Genomic DNA, 18,339 nt, shown 5'->3' with positions numbered 1-18,339 from the left:
ATTTAAATAATTCACTATGATTTATCCATGCAAAGAAGGCAGGCTACTGCCAGAGTTGGCAACAATCAATACAGGTGGCACTTAAAGCCCTCTCGAAAAGCTCAAGGGAAGACTTACAAGTTGGGTTCCCAACCCTCCTGCTTTCAGTAGGAATCTTCTGAGCACTACTGCTCGCAACTCGGGAGTAAAGTTTGTTCAGGAATGATGAACCTTTTATAATATAATATGAACAATTTTTTGCACACTATTTTATATAAATGGACAGATTCAAAGGTCACCGGGCTGACATTTCAGCAGTTTGTATTGAAGAGCTGTTTGCTATGCTGAGCGAGAAAGACCGGAGCAGCTACAGTACAGGGCAATTCTGGCTGTAATTTCAAGGAGACCATGATTATCAGCAGGTTCTAGGATTATCATTAGTAACAGGTAGGATATTTGGGTGTTAAACCTATTACTACCCATTACCTATAGACTAAGTTATTATATTATTGTTGGTTGTGAGGAAAATCTGAATTATACTATTAGTTATCAGTGTTCTTTCAGTGAGTTAATATTAGTTATTGGTGGAATTAAAATTCATCCCATCTCTGATTCCCCATGAATCGCTTTCCCACCCTCCGTTAGCCCCTCTCCCATTGCCCCTGATTTCCTCTCTCTCCCTATTATGGCACAGGCGATGGTAAATGCTGAGTTGTTAAAATCCCAGAGGGAAACTTGAAACAACTACCACAATTAATTTTGTAATTTGTACGTTTCGAGATGCAGGCTTTGAATTCAGTGGTAATAAGACCACCAAGTCTTATAGGTTTCTTACCAAACTAAACTAAACTTTTACTAATAAAAGGAATGATTTTAAATACATACACAGATCTACAAATTACTATGATAACTTCTAAATCCCCTAATTAATCTAACTCCCAGTTACACTTTTGTTAAGGCAACAGTAAAACATCGATTTTAAAAGACCCAGGCAAAGAAACATGACACCCTGAACAACTCAATTCAAAGTGAGTTTCCTTAACTTCAGTTCATTGTAGACAGCAGCTTGAGGCGTAGATGCTGAAGGCTTTTCATGCTTGTTAGATCTTAAAATGTCTGCCCTTACACACAGCCTTTTCTCTTTTATACATATTTTCCCCTTTGAATACAAATTCCCATTGTTTCACTATGTCTTTGGGGACTTTACCTTTCTAGTAACAAAAATCTCTCACAGTGCTAATTAATTTACTAATTAAAGACTAGTAAATCTTTAGGAAAAATAAACACACTGTTTCTGAACTTCACCTGGCTAGGTGACACATTTCACCTCTCCTCTGTAAACAATCTAGTCTGGTTTATTTCAAAATGTAAATGTCCTTTTACGCCTTACATTCTAAACTTTTCCCCATGTTTACCTACTTAACATTTCAAACCTAGCTCATCTTCTAACACATCAAAGCCTTCAGACCAGCTGCCTTTAATCCAATTAACGTACACACACACATCACTATTTTACAATAAATTCCAATAACATTATTATATCTTCCTGACACTCCCCCATTTCCTCAGTTACCCTCCCCTTCTTCAATTATCCCCACTCCAACTCTGATTTCCACTATTTTTCCCCCACCCCCTCACACTTGGTTACCCCTCTCCCATCACTTTTCCCTTGCTTGCAGGTGGCCTTCTCCTGGTATTTGGAACTTCTCACACAATAGCTGCTGCACAAAATCACAAGTAAAGGTCAATGTCATGGGACCCAATCTTTGCAGGGTAAATGTAGTAAACACTTGCAGAAGGCATGCGGCCAAGCCTCCAGGAATGTCTCCAACCAAAATTGGCAGCCCTACTTCCAAGTTTGCTTTTACAATAAAGGTTTTCATTAGAAAAGCAAGCTTGCTACAATCTGCAGCACAAAAAACAGCCCTGTGTGGATCTGAGCCAGACAGATGACAGGATTCATCTGCTTTCTATTCTTTGTTGGCTGACCTGAATTGGATAAGCAATTCAGGGCACTGCGATTGATTTCTGCATCCCTGGGTTACGGAGGGGTTACTCAAGATTGCAAACCAGTGACTTCTTGCTGGTAAATGTAGATGTAGGAATCGGCTGTGGATGGGATTGGCATTTGATTAGCTGTAGTGCATTTCCACAGTGAAATAAAGAATGTAGGCTCACCGGATAAGGAACAAGACAATAGCTAGCCCTTATAGAACCATAATTAAACAGTAACAGGAGTCAGGGGAGAGGATAGAAAATTGGAAGACAAAAACACCAAAACCGTAAGCCACTCATCCTAACTTGTTACATACTTTCCTGGCAATGAATCATCAACTGTGGATCAGCAAGGGTCACCAAAGCAGTGGTTTCCTCTGTGTCTGTAGGCCGATGATATCGTACATGCACTGGGGCGGTGCCAGTAAAATGTCCACTGTGTTTGGGGTCAGGCTTGAGGTAGATGATAATCGTGTGTGCTGTTGACAAGTATTCTGGAGCTTCAATGTTGATCTCATTCTGAACGAATATCTGCACATCAGTTACAACTGTTAACAGCCAGCATCAATAGCAAGGAACAAACAATAACCACTGTCGCTACATACATCCAAGTGAGTAATTCTCAATAGTTAGTACTACCAGTTACAACGCAATAGTGTTAGCACCATTGTTGCTGTTGAAATAAGTGGCATTGCTAATAAAACAGAATACCCAGTAATTATAATAGTGCTTCCCATTTCACAATTCTCATGTTAGAATGTACAGCTGTTTTTACATTACAATCAGGCACCAAGAGGGACCTAATTGAAAAAAACTCTCCTGCATTTATTTCATAAGGTACAGCAGCTGCACAAATGCAGGGTTAGCTGTCACAAATGTCTCTAAAAAGAATATTTGGGCATAATGGTGTTATGATGACAGCACCAAAACATGGCAGTAGTTCATTTACAAGTTTCAATAAAATCAGCGACAGGCAGAAAGATCTGTGGAAAATTGATCTACATAAATGTCAGGTACAAGAACTATCAGTCAAAGAGCATTATAAAAGCTGTGTATGACTATAATAATGCCTGAAGTTGGATTGAAGGTATATGGTTTGTACCTTATATCTACCTTGTTCTATACTAGGGTCTGGAATTATTTAATGGGCCATGTAAGGAACGATAGCAGTATTGACCTTTTATGATGATGATATTTCAGTTTCATCCTTCAACAGCTTGTATTTATATAGCACCTTCAACCCTTCAGCACACCCCAAGACGTGTCACAGAGACACTGGCCCGTAACTTCCGTACTCCCCAGCATTGGATTTGAGGGGTAGCCCAAAAATGTGCTGGGGAATCCCTCTGGCAAGTTCCCAGGCAAGGCTTTTGCACGGCAATTGCCCAGAAGTGCTAACTTCCTCTGGACAATTGCGCTGCGCTGGAAACCATCCGAAAATGCAATTTAAATTGCAAAGTTCGGATGCTTCCGCTGGGATTATACCAATAGTTACCCAGAAAACGTTAGAAGAATTAAAACCTCTTTTAATTTCTGAGTAAATATTGTAAAGACCCATCCCCCCTGAACTCTGACAACCCCACCTCACCCCCACACTAACCTCACCCCCCAATGACATCGGATCCTCGCCCCCTCTGGAGCCCCCAATCTCCACCCATAACCCCCCGACCTCCAGACCCTCTCACTCCCAACCTCCGGATCTCCCCACTCCCCCCACTTCCTCCCGACCTCCGGAACCCCCCCATGCCCCAACCGACCCCTGGACTTACCCACTCCCCCACCCCTGGACAGCCTCACTCACCCACTCCCCATGACCTCTCCCAACCCCGACCTCTGGACCCCCATCCTCCCGCCCCGATCTCTGGACCACCCCACCCCCATCCCCGACCTCCGGACACTCCCATACCTCCATAACTCTGCATCCCCACCTCTGGACCCCCCACCCCCCAGACACCCCCAATCCCCAGCCCCACCCCAGACATTCCCAAGCCCCCCCAAAATCCTTTCTACTTACCTTAGACACTTACCTTTTCCCTGGCATGTCAATTTCCCTGGCCCTTTAAACTTAACTGCTTTACGGAAGCAAGTGCTGTAAAAATGGGGGTGTGGCCTTCTTGAATATCCTGGATCTAAGCTTTGCTGGGGCCTACGAGGATTCTTTCGATGCAGGCCCCAAGCAGCTCTGGTGAATGGAATTGGCAACACAATTTTCAAGACCAGGTAAGTGTGCACTTATTTCTTCTAATTCCTGCAGGCCAGCACTTTCCGACACTAGTCAGAAGTTACGGCCCATTATAAAACACTGAGCCACATAAGGAGATATTAGGGCAGATGACTAAAAGCTTGGTCAAAGAATAGGTTTTAAGGAGTGTCTTAAAGGAATTAGGTTTCAGAAAAAGGTTTTAAAGAGGCAATTTGAAGGCTTACAGTCTAGGCAACTGAAGGCATGGCCACCCAATATTGGGGCGATTAAAATCAGGGATGCTCAAGAGGCCAGAAATGGAGGAGCGCAGATATCTAGAGAGATGTAGGGCTGGAGGAGATTACAGAGATAGGGAGATGTGAGGCCATGGATGAACTTGAAAATAAGAATGAATAAATACTTAACCAGGAGCCAGAGCAGCTCAGTGAGCACAGGGGTGATAGGTGAATGGGATTTAGTGAGAGTTAGTCCATGGGCAAAGTTTTAGATTACCTCAAGTTTACGGAGGGTAGAAAGTGAAAGGCCATCCAGGAGTCTGTTAGAATAGTCAAGTCCAGAGGTAAAAAAGATGTAGATGAGGGTTTTAGCAAGAGGAGCACTGAGGCAGGAGTGGGGGGGGTGGTGGGGAGTCACACGAGGTGAAAATAAGCAGTCTTAGTGGTGGTGCTGATACATGGTTTAAAGCTTGTCTCAGAGGCAAATATACACAGAGGTTGTGAACTGTCTGGTTTACTCTCAGACAGTTATCCAGCAGAGGGATGGAGTCGGTGGCGAGGGAGTGGAATTGTGGCAGGGGCCAAAGACAATTGCTATGGTCTTTCCAATATTTAATTGGAGACAATTTCTGCTCATCCTGTACTGGATATCAGATAAGTAGTCTGATGATTTAGAGATAATGGAGGAGTCAAGAGAGGTGGTGGTGAGGTAAAGCTGACTGTCCTGAGCATACATGTGGAAACTGACCTGTTTTTGGATGATGTCATTGAGGGCTTCAAGTAAATGGGAAATAGGAGGGAGCCAAGGATAGATCCTTGGGGAACACCAGAGGTAACTGTGGAAGCAAGAAGACAAGGCATTAATGGTGATTGTATGGTTACCATTAGATAGGAACCAGGCGAGTGCAATTTCAGCCAACTGGATGACAATTGTGGGGCAGTGGAGGAAGATGGTGTGATCAACTATGTCAAAGGCTACAAATAGGTCAAGAAGGATGAGGAGGGATAATTTGTCACAGTCTCACAGGATGTCATTTGTGACTTTGATAAGAGCTGTTTTAGTACTGTGGCAAGGGTGGAAACCTGATTGCGGGGATTCAGACATGGAGTTCTGGAAAAGGTGGGGACAAATTTGGGATGCAACATCACTTTCAAGGACTTTTGAGAGAAAAGGGAAGTTGGAGATGGGGTGGCAGTTGCAAGGATGGGGTGGGTCAAGGTTTGACGTTTTGAGGAGAAGGGGTGATTATGGCAGATTTGAATGAGAGAGGGACAGAACCTAAGGACAGAGAACCATTAACAATATCAACTAACATGGGAAACAAGAAGGGAAGTTGGGTTGTCAAGCGATACATCCAGTGATGCACTTAGGAGAGATGGATTTTAACACTAACATTTTGAAAAACATATTCCACTTCCTCACAGTGACAGTGACCAAAAGTAACTAAGCCACGTAACAATACTCCTACTTCTGCCCTTCTTACTGATAAATAAAGCAGTCATACCTCTTCACGCTTATGCTCTCGTAGTGATGCGAGTTCATATGGATCCACGTAAAGTCCTTGGGGCAACTGCTCCTTAATCATAACGCAACAGTCTTGGTGAGCACCTTCACCAAGCTCAACATCCATGACTAACTCTCTACAGAAAGTAACAAGCAGTCAATCAGTCACAATAAGTCAGACTCTTACCTGTTCATCAATGCACTCTCCAAATTAATCACATGAAGAATAGGGCATGTAAATTTAGTTTGTCATGTTCCATACCTTGCTTTAACCTTGAAGTGCTTTTGCAACACTCTCTGGCTCAGTAGGTAAAGACATCACACAGTATTGAGCCATTAGAACAGAAGATCTACGATCTGCCTGGTCTGAATTGGCTAGTATCCATGGAAAGATGTCGCATCATGATGTGGGAGAGGAATGGAAGCACAAGCTAGAAAATGGGTGGGGGATGGCAACCAGAGGAAAGGTTTGGGCTTTCTTAGATTTATATAGGATACCGTCAAACAGATTCAAGGAGCAGGGAACCACTGAAAATGTTGGATTGGTATTCTTTATTCAATAAAGTCAATGAGATAATAAAACATAACCTCTTACATGCAGTGTATATGAGATCTAGTACCAAAATACTCAAATGTCTCAGGAGATACCGCCATTGCTGCATAAAAACATATGAAATAGGAAAAGCAGTAGACCATTCAGCCCGTTGAACCTACACCACCATTCTGTAAGATCATGACCGACCCTTTACCTCAGCTACACATTCCCGCACTATCACCATATCCCTCAATACTCTTAGTATCCAAAAATTTGTATATCTTTGACTTAAATATATTCAACAGCTGATCATCCACAGCTCTCAGGGCTAGAGAATTCCAAAGGTTCACACCACTTTAAATGAAGACATTTTCCTCATCTGAACCTAAATGGCCGACCACTTATTCAGAGACTGTGACCCCTAGTTCTAGACTCTCCAACCAGGGGAAACAACGTTTCAGCATCTGCCCTTTCAGGTCCCTTAAGAATTTTGTATGTTCCATTGAGATCACCTTGCATTTTCCTAAACTCTAAAGAATGTAGGCCTAGTCTATTCAATCTCTCCCCTTAGTACAACCTCTCACCCCAGGAATCAATCTGGGGAACCTTCGTTGTCCTCCCTCTAGGGCAACTGTATCCTTCTTTAGGTAAGGAAAACAAAACCATACACAGTACTCCAAGTGTTGCCTCACCAAGGCCCTATACAATTGCAGTACTTCACTTTTATACTCTAATCCCTCTGTAACAAAGGCTATTGTGCCATTTGCTTTCCTAACTGCTTGCTGTACCTGCATTCTAACTTTGTGATTTGCTACAATGGTTTTAGGGATGAGGAACTTCAGTTATGTAGATTGGGGAAATTGGGACTGTTTTCGTTGGACAGGAGAAGGTTGAGAGGCGATTAAATAGAGGTATTCAAAATCATGAGTGGTCTGGGCAGAGTGGATAGGGAAAAACTGTTCCTTTTGGTGTACTGAAACATCATTGCTCAGCACCTGACTGCATTGCAGCAGTGAAATGTGGCACTCTGGATGTACTGTCTCAGAGCAATTAGTTCCTTGCTCTTTATGAGTATAACAACAATATAACAGTACCTAGCCCCTGACTATACTGGTCCCCCATCACTACTACATTCCTTTCCTTTCCCTGGTTTGAGTGGTCTCCTGTACCATGGTCAGTTTGCTCATTCATCCTACTGACTTTGCCCCCATTTACAGGTAGCTAGAAGCTCATACATGTTGGATAAGGGCAAAAGCCAAGACTCTTCCAGCACTGGACCAGGGGTCCTCTTAACAAGCATATACTAGCCTCAGAAAGAGTAGATTAAAGTGTGCGATCTGAGCTTTTGAGAGTTGTATTCCTAAATGTTAAATTACATAGGACAAACGTGTCTATCGTTGTATCATCACAATCTCCCTGTATGTATCCTGTTGATTCTATTGCTAAAATCTAGTCTAGGAGAGTGAATTAGCTTTCACTCTCCACAGTATACATCTTTGATGTTTTATCTCTTTCAATATTTATTGGCAGAGAACCAGTTTTTCCCCCAATATACACCGATAATTGAAATTCTCTCCACACACTCTTCCCCTTCCCCCACCACTGTGAGAAAGGCCTGCTGTGTGTCCTTCTGGTTTAACCCAACAATTCCAGCTCAATATTATGTAATTCTATATAATAAAAATTAGCTTATTCTATTTAATCATTTGGTGGTACAGAACTTAGGTATTGCTGAAAAAAGAAACATGTTGAAGATTTTCATCTTGCCCTCATCAGGAGACTTCACAAGAATACCAATATAAGGGGAAAACAACAATGTATACTGTATGCGAAGAGAGTGCTGATTGGTTAGCAAGTAGACTCTGATTGGTAGAAGCGTTGCCATTGAGAATGCACCAGAGATGTTGACTGACAGTTAACTGCGAAACATTGTTTGAAATTTAAACCAGGCAGCTTGACACTGATTGGTTAAAGCAATGCCCTGAGGAATGAGTCAGTGAATGGATGTCATTTATTTTGTGTAGCTGAAACAGGCTCAATGTGTGTACATGTTTTTTCTGTCTGCAAAGAAAAGGGTCCTGTGTATTAATATATGTAGCTTCCAGTACCCACAAATGCGCCACACTGCGAGCCCAACTGACAAATAGGGCGCATCAAGGCATCCTGCAGTATAATGGCTATCCTGATCAGATCATTTCACGCTGTATATCATGCAAACTCATGAACGGGCCTAAGGCCATCACTTTCAGGCCTGAAAAGTGCCCAGTCTATCTCAGATTACCCTGGAAGGGCAAGGTATCTCAAAAATTCGAGCAACAGGTGAAGCTAGCAGTTTCACGCTGCTCCTTTGCAGCAGCAACACAAGTGGTATTCACCACTAACAGGAAGACGTTCTGCCTATCACACAAATGAGTAACGTGATATATGAATTTCAGTTCAAATATGATGCTAGGTATGTAGGCTGTATGTCCCAAAGACTGGCGGATCATACCAAACAGCATGTCCCAGCCACTGTTGGCAACGTGCAAGGTACAGACGGTACCCAACCAGCCTGTGCTTGCAAAACTCAAAACAGTGTCCAACATTATATGTGATTCTGCGATTACACAACATTTGCTAAATAATCCTCAGTGTGCTAAGAATTACGCTGACAACCAATTTAAGATTGTCAGTCTGGCCCACATTGTGGTGCACATGCATGTACTGGAAGCTACAGATATTAATACGTAGGGCCCTGTTCTTTGCAGACAGAAAGAACATGCACACACATTGCACCTGTTTCAGCTAAACAGAATAAGTGATAACCATTTGCTGACTCATTCCTCAGGGCAATGTCTTGAACAATCAGGGTCAAGCTACTTGGTTTAAGTTTCAAACAATGCTTGGCAGTTAACTGCCAGTCACCATCACTGATGCATTCTCCATGGCAACGCCTCTACCAATCAGAGTCCACTTGCCAACTAATCAGCAGTCTCTTCACATACAGTATAAATTGTTGTTTCCCATTAAATTAGCATTCTTGCGAAGTATCCTGATGAGTGCATGACAAAAAGCTTTGACATATTTCTTTTTTCAGCAACGCTTATTCTATTTAATAACTTATATGTGTGTTTCCTTACAGAGTACAAAGTCTTCAGCCCTGAAATTCTGTTACATTACCTAAAGATTCATCCTCCTCCAATCTTATGAGTGTCCGTATGATCAAAAGATAGGATTTGCGAGCACACTGCTTCAATCAATTATGCTTACATTTGCTGTCCTGTATTAAAATCATGTAGAAACATATCTATATTCTTACATCTCTTACCTATGAAATCCATTATTTACAATACGTCTGTTCAAACTCACTGATTGCAGCCAGGGTTCAGAATACAAGGGATCAGTGCCTGTAGAAACACAGAACGGTAAGCATTCCACTCCTGGCTTGACACAGTATTTAACAGGTAGGATTGGGTAAGAACTTTTTTTTTCTCCCAAATTTAGGAGATTCCAGGCACAGGATCTGTTTTTCTTAATTTTCTGTTACTCATTGAAACTTCCCATCTGTGTTTTCTTCTCCCACTAACACAGAATCTATTCTCCCACAGAATAGCACATTCTGGAGAACATTTTCTTCTAAAAACTCACACTATTGAATTCTAGAAAAATCCAAAGGTTTGCTACTGTAATTCTGGGAAAGCCAGGTCTCCAGAGAAAACTGAAAACACAGGGATTCACGTACCAAACATGTAGCAAATAGCTGAACATCATTTATAAAACTGTTAGGCTGATTGATCAAACTGTTTCTGAGAAAAGGCTTGGAATAAAGAGAAAGGGGGAAAGGAGTTAGCATTTTCATTTATGTAACAGCTTTGATGACCTCAGGGCTTCCCAAAGCAATTAACAGCCAATGAAGTACTTTTTTTTTGAAGTATCAGTCCTACTCAGTTGGTAGCACTCACCAGAGTCAGGAGATTTTGGGTTCAAGTCCCACTCCAGAGACAAGAATCTAGGTTAATGTTCCAATGCGGTACTGAAGGAGGAGTGCTGCACTGCCAGAGGTGCCATCTTTCAGATGAGATGTTAGACCAAAACCCTGTCTGCTCTCACAAGTGAACATAAAAGATCCCATGGCACTATCTTCAAGAAGAACAGAGTAGTTATCCCTGGAGTCCTGGCTGCTCTCAATCAACATCTCTAAAAAAAGGTCAGGTCATTATCACATTGCTCTTTGTGGAATCTTCCTGTGTGTAAATTAGGTGCCAAATTTATTATATATCAGTAACAACAATTCAAAAGCACCTCATTTGGTGTAAAGTGCTTTGGGACGTCTGGAGATAAGAAGGCACATTATAAACGCAAGTCTTTCTTTCTTCAGACACTGTTATTGCATTGGGAAATTAGATAGAGAATAATGGCCCCCTGTCTGTAGCTAATTCTAAGGAACTTGAACAATGCAGTTTCACACATGGAAAAAAATCCTTTTCCGGCTGATCACTAACTTTTGACAAACTTTATTGAGTTCTTTGAAAAAATAATGGAGAGGATTGATGAGGGGATTACTATCTGAGCCACAGGCAAACTGGCATAGGGTAAATAAAGTCAAGGAGTTAAATGCATGGCTCAAAGATTAGTGTGGGAGGAATGGGTTTCAGTTCATGGGGTACTGGCACCAGTACTGGGGTAGAAGGGAGCTGTTCCAACAGGACAGGCTTTACTTGAACTGTGCTGGGGCTAGTGTCCTGGCAAATCGAATAACTAGGGCTGTAGAGAGTGCTTTAAACTAAAAGGAGTGGGGAAGGGGAGGGTTTTGGAGAGGGGATATGTAGGCTTACAAAGCAAAAGGATATGGCAGCCTTGCAGGGCAGCTATTTAGGTCATGTTACCCAGAGTGTGACAGGAAGGGACAGACTGTACAAACACAAAAAAAAAGCAAACAGGGTCAAAGGGGGAAAAAATAGTAAAAAGGGAAAATTAATGGCTCTTTACTTAAATGCACATGGTACTCGGAACAAAATAAATGAATTAACACCACAAATAGAGGTTAATGGTTATGAACCCAAAGCCATTACGGAGGTATGGTTACAAGGAGGTCAAGGCTGGAAACTAAATATCCAGGGGTATGTGACTTTTCGAAAGGACAGGCAGGAAGGTAGTGGGGTAGCTTTGTTAGTACGAGATGGAATAAGTACAATAGCAAGAAATGATCTTGGATCGAAAGATGTAAAATCCATAAGGGGCGAGGTAAGAAATAACAAGGGGAAGACAACACAGGTGAGTGTAGTCTATAGGTCCCCTAACAGTAGCTATACTGTAGAAAAGAGGATAAGTCAGGAGATAATGAGGGCATGTAAAAAAGGCAGTACATTAAAAATGGGTGACTTTGATCTTCATGTAGATTGGGAAAATCAAATTGGCAGAGGTAGCCACGAGCAAGAATTCATAGAGTGTATTTGGGACTGTTTCCTAGAACAATATGTTGTGGATCCAACCAGGGATCAGGCTATTTTGGATCTGGTAATGTGTAATGAGGCAGGTTTAATAAATGATCTCAAACTAAAAGATCCCCTAGGAAACAGTGACCATAACATGGTAGAATTTAGCATTCAGTTTGAGAGTGAGAAATTTGGGTCAGAAATAATTGTGCTAAACTTAAATATGGGTAATTATAAAGGAATGAGGGCAGAGTTGGCTTGTGTGGACTGGGAAAGGAGTTTAGCAGAAAAGATGATTGATGAACAATGGCAGACGTTTAAGAAAATAGTTCATGACTCACAACAAAGATATATCCCAGTGAGGAAGAAGGATTCTAGGAAGGGGTTATATCATCCATGGTTAACCAAGGAAGTTATGGATAGTATCAAATTGAAAGAAAAAACATAATGTGGGAGGAGGAAATAAATACAATAACAATCACTAGAGAAAAAGTACTAGGGAAATTAATGGGGCTAAAGGTCACTAAGTCCCCTGACCTGATGGGTTGCATCCCAGGATATTAACAACAGAGATAGTGGATGCACTGTCCAAGAATGCTTAGATTCTGGAAAAGTCCTAGAGGATTGGAAAACTGCCAATGCAACACCCTTATTCAAAAAGGGTGGGAGACAAAAAACAGGTAACTATAGGTCAGTTAGCTTAACATCTGTCATTGGGAAAATGTTAGTCTATTATAAAGGAGGTAATGGTAGAGCATTTAGAAATACATAATCAAGCAAAGTCAGAATGGCTTCATGAAGGTCTGCACTGGAGTGCTGCTTTGGGCTGCAGTAGAGTGCTAAAGTTGGAGTTTGGACTGAGGGAGTTCAGTGAGGAGGGAACAAGGTGATCCTTTGAGTACCGCGAGTATGGTCGGGTAAGTATTTACTACTTTTATCGCTTATAGTTTTTAAGGTCTTATTTTGTGGTTCATCGTTTGTAAGGGCTATATTCTGTAACTATGAGGAGCAGGGAAGAAGGGCCCTAAAGTAATTGATATTATTTGACATTAAGTATCTTCCAAAAGGTTTAATTTTATTTAAAGGGGTAAGTCATGGCAGGAGAGCTCAAAGCCATGGTGTGCTCCTCCTGCTCTATGTGGGAAGCCAGGAACATTTCCAGTGCCCAGGGCCAGCAGGTGTGCAGGAGGTGTCTCCAGCTGTAGCTCCTGGAAGCCTGGGTTTCGGAGCTGGAGTGGCAGCTGGGGACATTGTAGAGCATCCTCAAGGCGGAGAATATCGTGGATAGCACGTATAGAGAGGTGGTCACACCGCAGGCTAAGAGTCCACAGGCAGGAAGGGAATGGCTGACCACCAGGCAGAGCAAGAGGACTAGGCAGGCAGTGCAGGAATCTCCTGTGGCTATTCCCCTACAAAACAGTTATACCACTTTGGATACTGTTGAGGGGAATGGCCTCTCCGGGGAAAGCAGCAACAGCCAAATTTGTTGCACCACGGTTGGCTCTGCTGCACAGGGGAGGAGTAGAAAGTGTGGGAATGCAATAGTTATAGGGGATTCAATTGTAAGGGGAATAGATAGGCATTTCTGTGACCGCAAACAAGGCTCCAGGATGGTTTGTTGCCTCCCTGGTGCTAGGGTCAAAGAGGTCTTAGAGTGGCTACAGGACATTCTGAAGGGGGAGGGTGAACAGCCAGTGGTTGTGGTACACATTGGTACAAACAACATTACTAAAAAAGGAATGAGGTCCTAAAAGCAGAATATAGGGAGTTAGGAAGTAAGCTGAAAAGTAGGACCTCAAAGCTGACGATCTCAGGATTACTACCAGTGCCACGTGCTGGTCAGAGTATAAATAGCAGGATATATTGGATGAATACGTGGCTGAAGAGATGGTGTGAGGGGGAGGGTTTCAGATTCCTGGGACATTGGGACCGGTTCGGGGGGAGGTGGGACCAGTACAAAATGGATGGGTTACACCTGGGCAAGACCGGGACTGATGTCCTTGGGGGAATATTTGCTGGGTTTAAACTAAAATGGCAGGGGGATGGGAACCTATGCAAGGAGCCAGTGGAGGGGGAATCAAGGACAAGAACAAAAGACAGAAAGGGGAATAAGAAAAGCGATAGGCAGAGAAATCAAGGGCAAGAATCAAACAGGGCCTCAGTGAAAAATAGTGGGAACTGGACAAGTAATGTTAAAAAGGACAAGCCTTAAAGCTTTGTGCCTTAACGCACGGAGCATTCGCAATAAAGTGGATGAATTAACCACGCAAATAGATGTAAACAGGTATTAAATAAGTCTGGATTACGGAGACATGGCTGCAGGGTGACCAGGGATGGGAACTGAACATCCAGGGGTATTCAGTATTTCGGAAGGACAGACAAAAAGGCGGTGGAGTTGCATTGCTGGTTAAAGAGGAAATTAACGCAATAGTGAGGAAAGATATTAGCTCCAACGATGTGAAATCTGTATGGGTAGAGCTGAGAAACACTAAGGGGCAAAAAATGTTAGTGGGGGTTGTATTTCGACCCCCAAATTGTAGTGGTAATGTTGGGAATGGCAATAAAGGAACATCTGTAATTATGGGTGACTTTAATCTGCATTTGGATTGGGCAAATCAAATTAGTAACAATACCGTTGAGGAGGAATTCCTGGAGTATATACGGGATGGTTTTCTGGACCAATACAATGAGGAACCAACTAGAGAACAGGCCATCCTAGACTAGGTATTGTGTAATGAGAAAGGAATAATTGGCAATCTAGTTGTGTGAGGCCCCTTGGGGATGAGCGACCATAATATGATAGATGGAGAGTGACAAAGTTGATTCTGAGACTAGGGTCCTGAATCTTAATAAAGGAAACTACGATGGTATGAGGCACAAGTTGGCTATGATGGATTGGGAAACGTTATTTAAAGGGATGACGGTGGATAGGCAATGGCAAACATTCAAAGAGCGCAAGGGTGAACTGCAACAATTGTTTATTCCTGTCTGGCGCAAAAGTAAAACAGGAAAGGTGGCCAAACCATGGCTTACAATGGAAATTAGAGATAGTATTAGATCCAAGGAAGAGGCATACAAATTGGCCAGAAAAAACAACAGACCCTGAGGATTAGGAGCAGTTTAGAATTCAGCAAAGGAGGACCAAGGGATTGATTAAGAAGGGGAAAATAAGAGTACGAGAGTAAGCTTGTGGGGAACATAAAAATAGAATGTAAAAGTTTCTATAGGTATGTGAAGAGAAAAAGATTGAAGACAAATGTAGGTCCCTTACAGTCAGAAACAGGGGAATTTATAATGGGGAACAAAGAAATGGCTGACCAACTAAATACATACTTTGGTTCTGTCTTCACAAAGGAGGACACAAATAGGTCTCGAGGGCAATTAGGAATGGGTGATAAATGCTGGCCCAGCCAGCGAAGCCCACATCCTATGAATGAATAATAAAAATAAAAAAATCACATGGAAAGACAAAGCCACCAATGAATCAGTCCTTTCTAGGGCAAAGCACGCCAGCACTAATCAAGCAAAGGTGGCTTCGCTGGCTTCGTCATGTGCACAGGATAGAAGATTGGCACATCTTCAAAGATATGCTGCATGTGGAGATAGCGTGTGCCAAGAGACCAGCAGGACACCCAGAGCATTCAAGGATGCTGTCAAAACAGTCATGAAAGCCTCAACATCAATCACGACTAGTGGGAAATCTGTGATGATTGATACAAATGACGACACCAGATGTGGGCAGGAATTCACCTCCATTATGACATGAGGTTTCATAAGTTCCAAAGTAAACACCATCCCTGCAAACAGGCATCCACAGAGATTTAATTATTTAATGAATGCAAATCCCTGAAGCTAAACGACGGCCTCCTCATTTTCTGAGTTTAAGGTGATTAGTCCACCACTTAATCTTTAGAGGGGACACTCCTCAGTAACGTGCAGCATGGTTTGTCTTTCCACAAGTGCATGACGGGTTTACACTGGGGGCAGAGCCATGAAGGTTGGCTGCAAAGGGCCTTGGCCTGTCATGAACCTGTTTAGCAAGGACCACTGTTACCTGGCAGTTCAAAGCCTACCATTCGATAGATGGGGTTTGTCACAAGGAACTTGTTAGTGACTTCCTGTGTTTTCCATTCCTTGATCCAAAGGATGTTTGCTGGTAGATCTCACTCAGGAAGGGTGCCGAGATGGAAGGCGAGCAGCGAGTGGATTGAATATATCATTGTGGAGTGGTAAATGAGGTGCAGCACGGATAATTTCAACCAGTTTGTGGGTTTTCTTCCGTCGGCGGATGTGAGGCGGAGTGATGTTTGCAGGGACAGGAAGCCAGGGGAGGGGTGTTGAGCAGAGAGTTCCAGTTATGATGCACATTGTTACATTCAAATGAATTGTCAACAAGATATGTGCAAGATGACTTTTGCCAGACAGCTGTACTGTACTCCACTGTGGAGTATGATAGGGCGACTGCTGAGGTACAGGATGTTCTGGCAGCAGTTTCCCACAGAGATCTAGCAAGTTTGGTCATTAGGTCGTTTCTGGTTTTGACCTTTGCTGCTTTTCTTTTGTTTCCTTCAAATGTTCCCGAAAGGAGTCCTACCTAGAGTGAGTCCCAAGTATGTTAGGTTGGGATCATGCTTTAGTCTCTGGCCATCCATGCAGATATGCAATTCTTTTATGGCACTGCCATTGCGGAGGTAGAATATACTGTATATAGTTTTAGCAATTTAACGTGACACACCATGTGCTGCAGTAGTCCGTCAGCTTTGCAACATGTCAGCAGAGATCATCCCACACCAATGGCAAGGGAAAATGTCAAATAAAAACAGAAAATGCTGGAAACACTCAGCAGGTCAGGCAGCATTTGTGGAGCAAGAAACAGCATGAACATTTCAGGTCAATGACCTTTCACCTTTTTCACCTTTCATCAGCCTAAAATGCTAACTGATCGTCCCTCCATAGGGAGCCTGACCTGCTGAGTATTTCCAACATTTTCTGGTTTTTATTTCAGATTTCCAGCATCCACAGTATTCTGCTTTTCGATAAGGGTCAACTTCACATGTCACGCTTGTGGCCGACTTGGCCTTTCCACAATCAGCTTCTTCAGGCATCAAAGGGAATGCGGCAGATGATTTCATCTGACCTGACCAAGGTTCTGAGTCTGCAGTCCCCACCATAAAGTCATAGAGGTCTACAGCACAGAAAAAGGCCCTTTGGCCCATCGAGTCTGCACTGGTCAAACAAGTACCTAACTATTCTAATCCCATTTTCCCGCACTAGGCCCATAGCCTGGAATGCCATGGCATCGCAAGTGCACATCCAAATACTTCTTAAATGTTATGAGAGTTTCTGCCTCTACCACCCTTTCAGGCAGTGAGTTCCAGATTCCCACCGCCCTCTCGGTGAAAAAAATTCTTCCTCACATCCCCTCATCTTAAATTTATCCCCCTGGTTATTGATTCCTCCACCAAAGGGAAAAGTTCCTTCCTGTCTACCCTATCTATGGCCCTCATAATTTTATACATCTCAATCATGTTCCCCTCAATTTCCTCTGCTCTAGGGAAAATATCCCCAGTCTATCCAATCTCTCCTTATAACTAAAACTCTCCAGCCCAGACAACATTCTGGTAAATCTCCTCTGCACTCTCTCTAGTGCAATCACATCCTTCCTATAATGTGGATTCCAGAACTGCATGCAATACTCTAGCTGTGACCTAACCAACGTTTTATACAGTTCCAGCATTACCTCCCTGCTCTTACATTCTATGCCTCGGCCAATAAATGCAAGTATCCCATATGCCTTCTTAACCACCTTATTTTCCTGTCCCGCTACCTTAAGGGACTGGTGGACATGCACACCAAGGTCCCTCTGATCCTCAGTACTTCCCAGGGTCCTACCATTTATCGTGTATCCCTGTGCCTTTTGTTCTGCCCAAGTGCATCACCTCACGCTTATCCGGATTAAATTCCATTTGCCACTGATCAGCCCGTCTATATCCTCCTGTAATCTAAGGCTATCCTCCGCACTACTTACCATCCCACCAATTTCCGTGTCATCTCTCAGAGCTGGGAGAACACCGACCATAGTTCCCTGAACTCGGGGAGTGTTTGTTCTGTGTATAGCCTGCCTGACAATAACTAGACAATGCAGAGAACTGGAATTACTCTGCAGAAAATAGGATCTCCATACAGCTGGAGTTCTAGGTGAGCAGAGTCCTGCCCATGACCCTGTCGATAACAGGGGATAAATAAGGTGTTTGCAGCTCCCTCGGTACTGACCCTCCGACTGCGCGGCGCTCCCCCGTTAGCGATATGAAACTTTCGCTTGTTTGCTCTTACATGTGGTGACAGCGACACAAATGCATCCAACAGTGAGCAGCACTCCGCCAACATCCATGACTAGCTTCTCTCCAGCCGGGCCTGACTCTCGCCTTTAAATTTAGCCGCAGGCTTTGCAGGCCCGGCCCAGGACCCCAGGTCCCAGTTGCCCTCAGCACTGC

General features: G+C 43.1%; 1 protein-coding gene across 1 annotated transcript in view; it reads right to left on the bottom strand.

Moving 5' to 3' along the window:
• Positions 1-18,332, bottom strand: part of pigx (phosphatidylinositol glycan anchor biosynthesis, class X) — a 34,931-nt gene extending 16,599 nt beyond the window's left edge. The window contains exons 1-4 of the mRNA XM_078563511.1: positions 18,179-18,332; positions 9,739-9,817; positions 5,898-6,033; positions 2,292-2,505 (exon numbers count right to left, since the gene is read on the bottom strand). Of these exons, the coding sequence (XP_078419637.1) occupies positions 2,292-2,505; positions 5,898-6,033; positions 9,739-9,817; positions 18,179-18,236 (487 nt within the window). The 5' untranslated portion in view covers positions 18,237-18,332. The remainder of the gene's footprint in view (positions 1-2,291; positions 2,506-5,897; positions 6,034-9,738; positions 9,818-18,178) is intronic.
• Positions 18,333-18,339: the final 7 nt, after the last annotated feature.

The sequence above is a fragment of the Cetorhinus maximus genome, chromosome 19 (genome assembly GCF_964194155.1).
Source record: "Cetorhinus maximus chromosome 19, sCetMax3.hap1.1, whole genome shotgun sequence".
In the NCBI taxonomy this organism is placed as follows: domain Eukaryota; kingdom Metazoa; phylum Chordata; class Chondrichthyes; order Lamniformes; family Cetorhinidae; genus Cetorhinus; species Cetorhinus maximus.
This window is presented reverse-complemented; position numbering and strand designations above follow the sequence as displayed.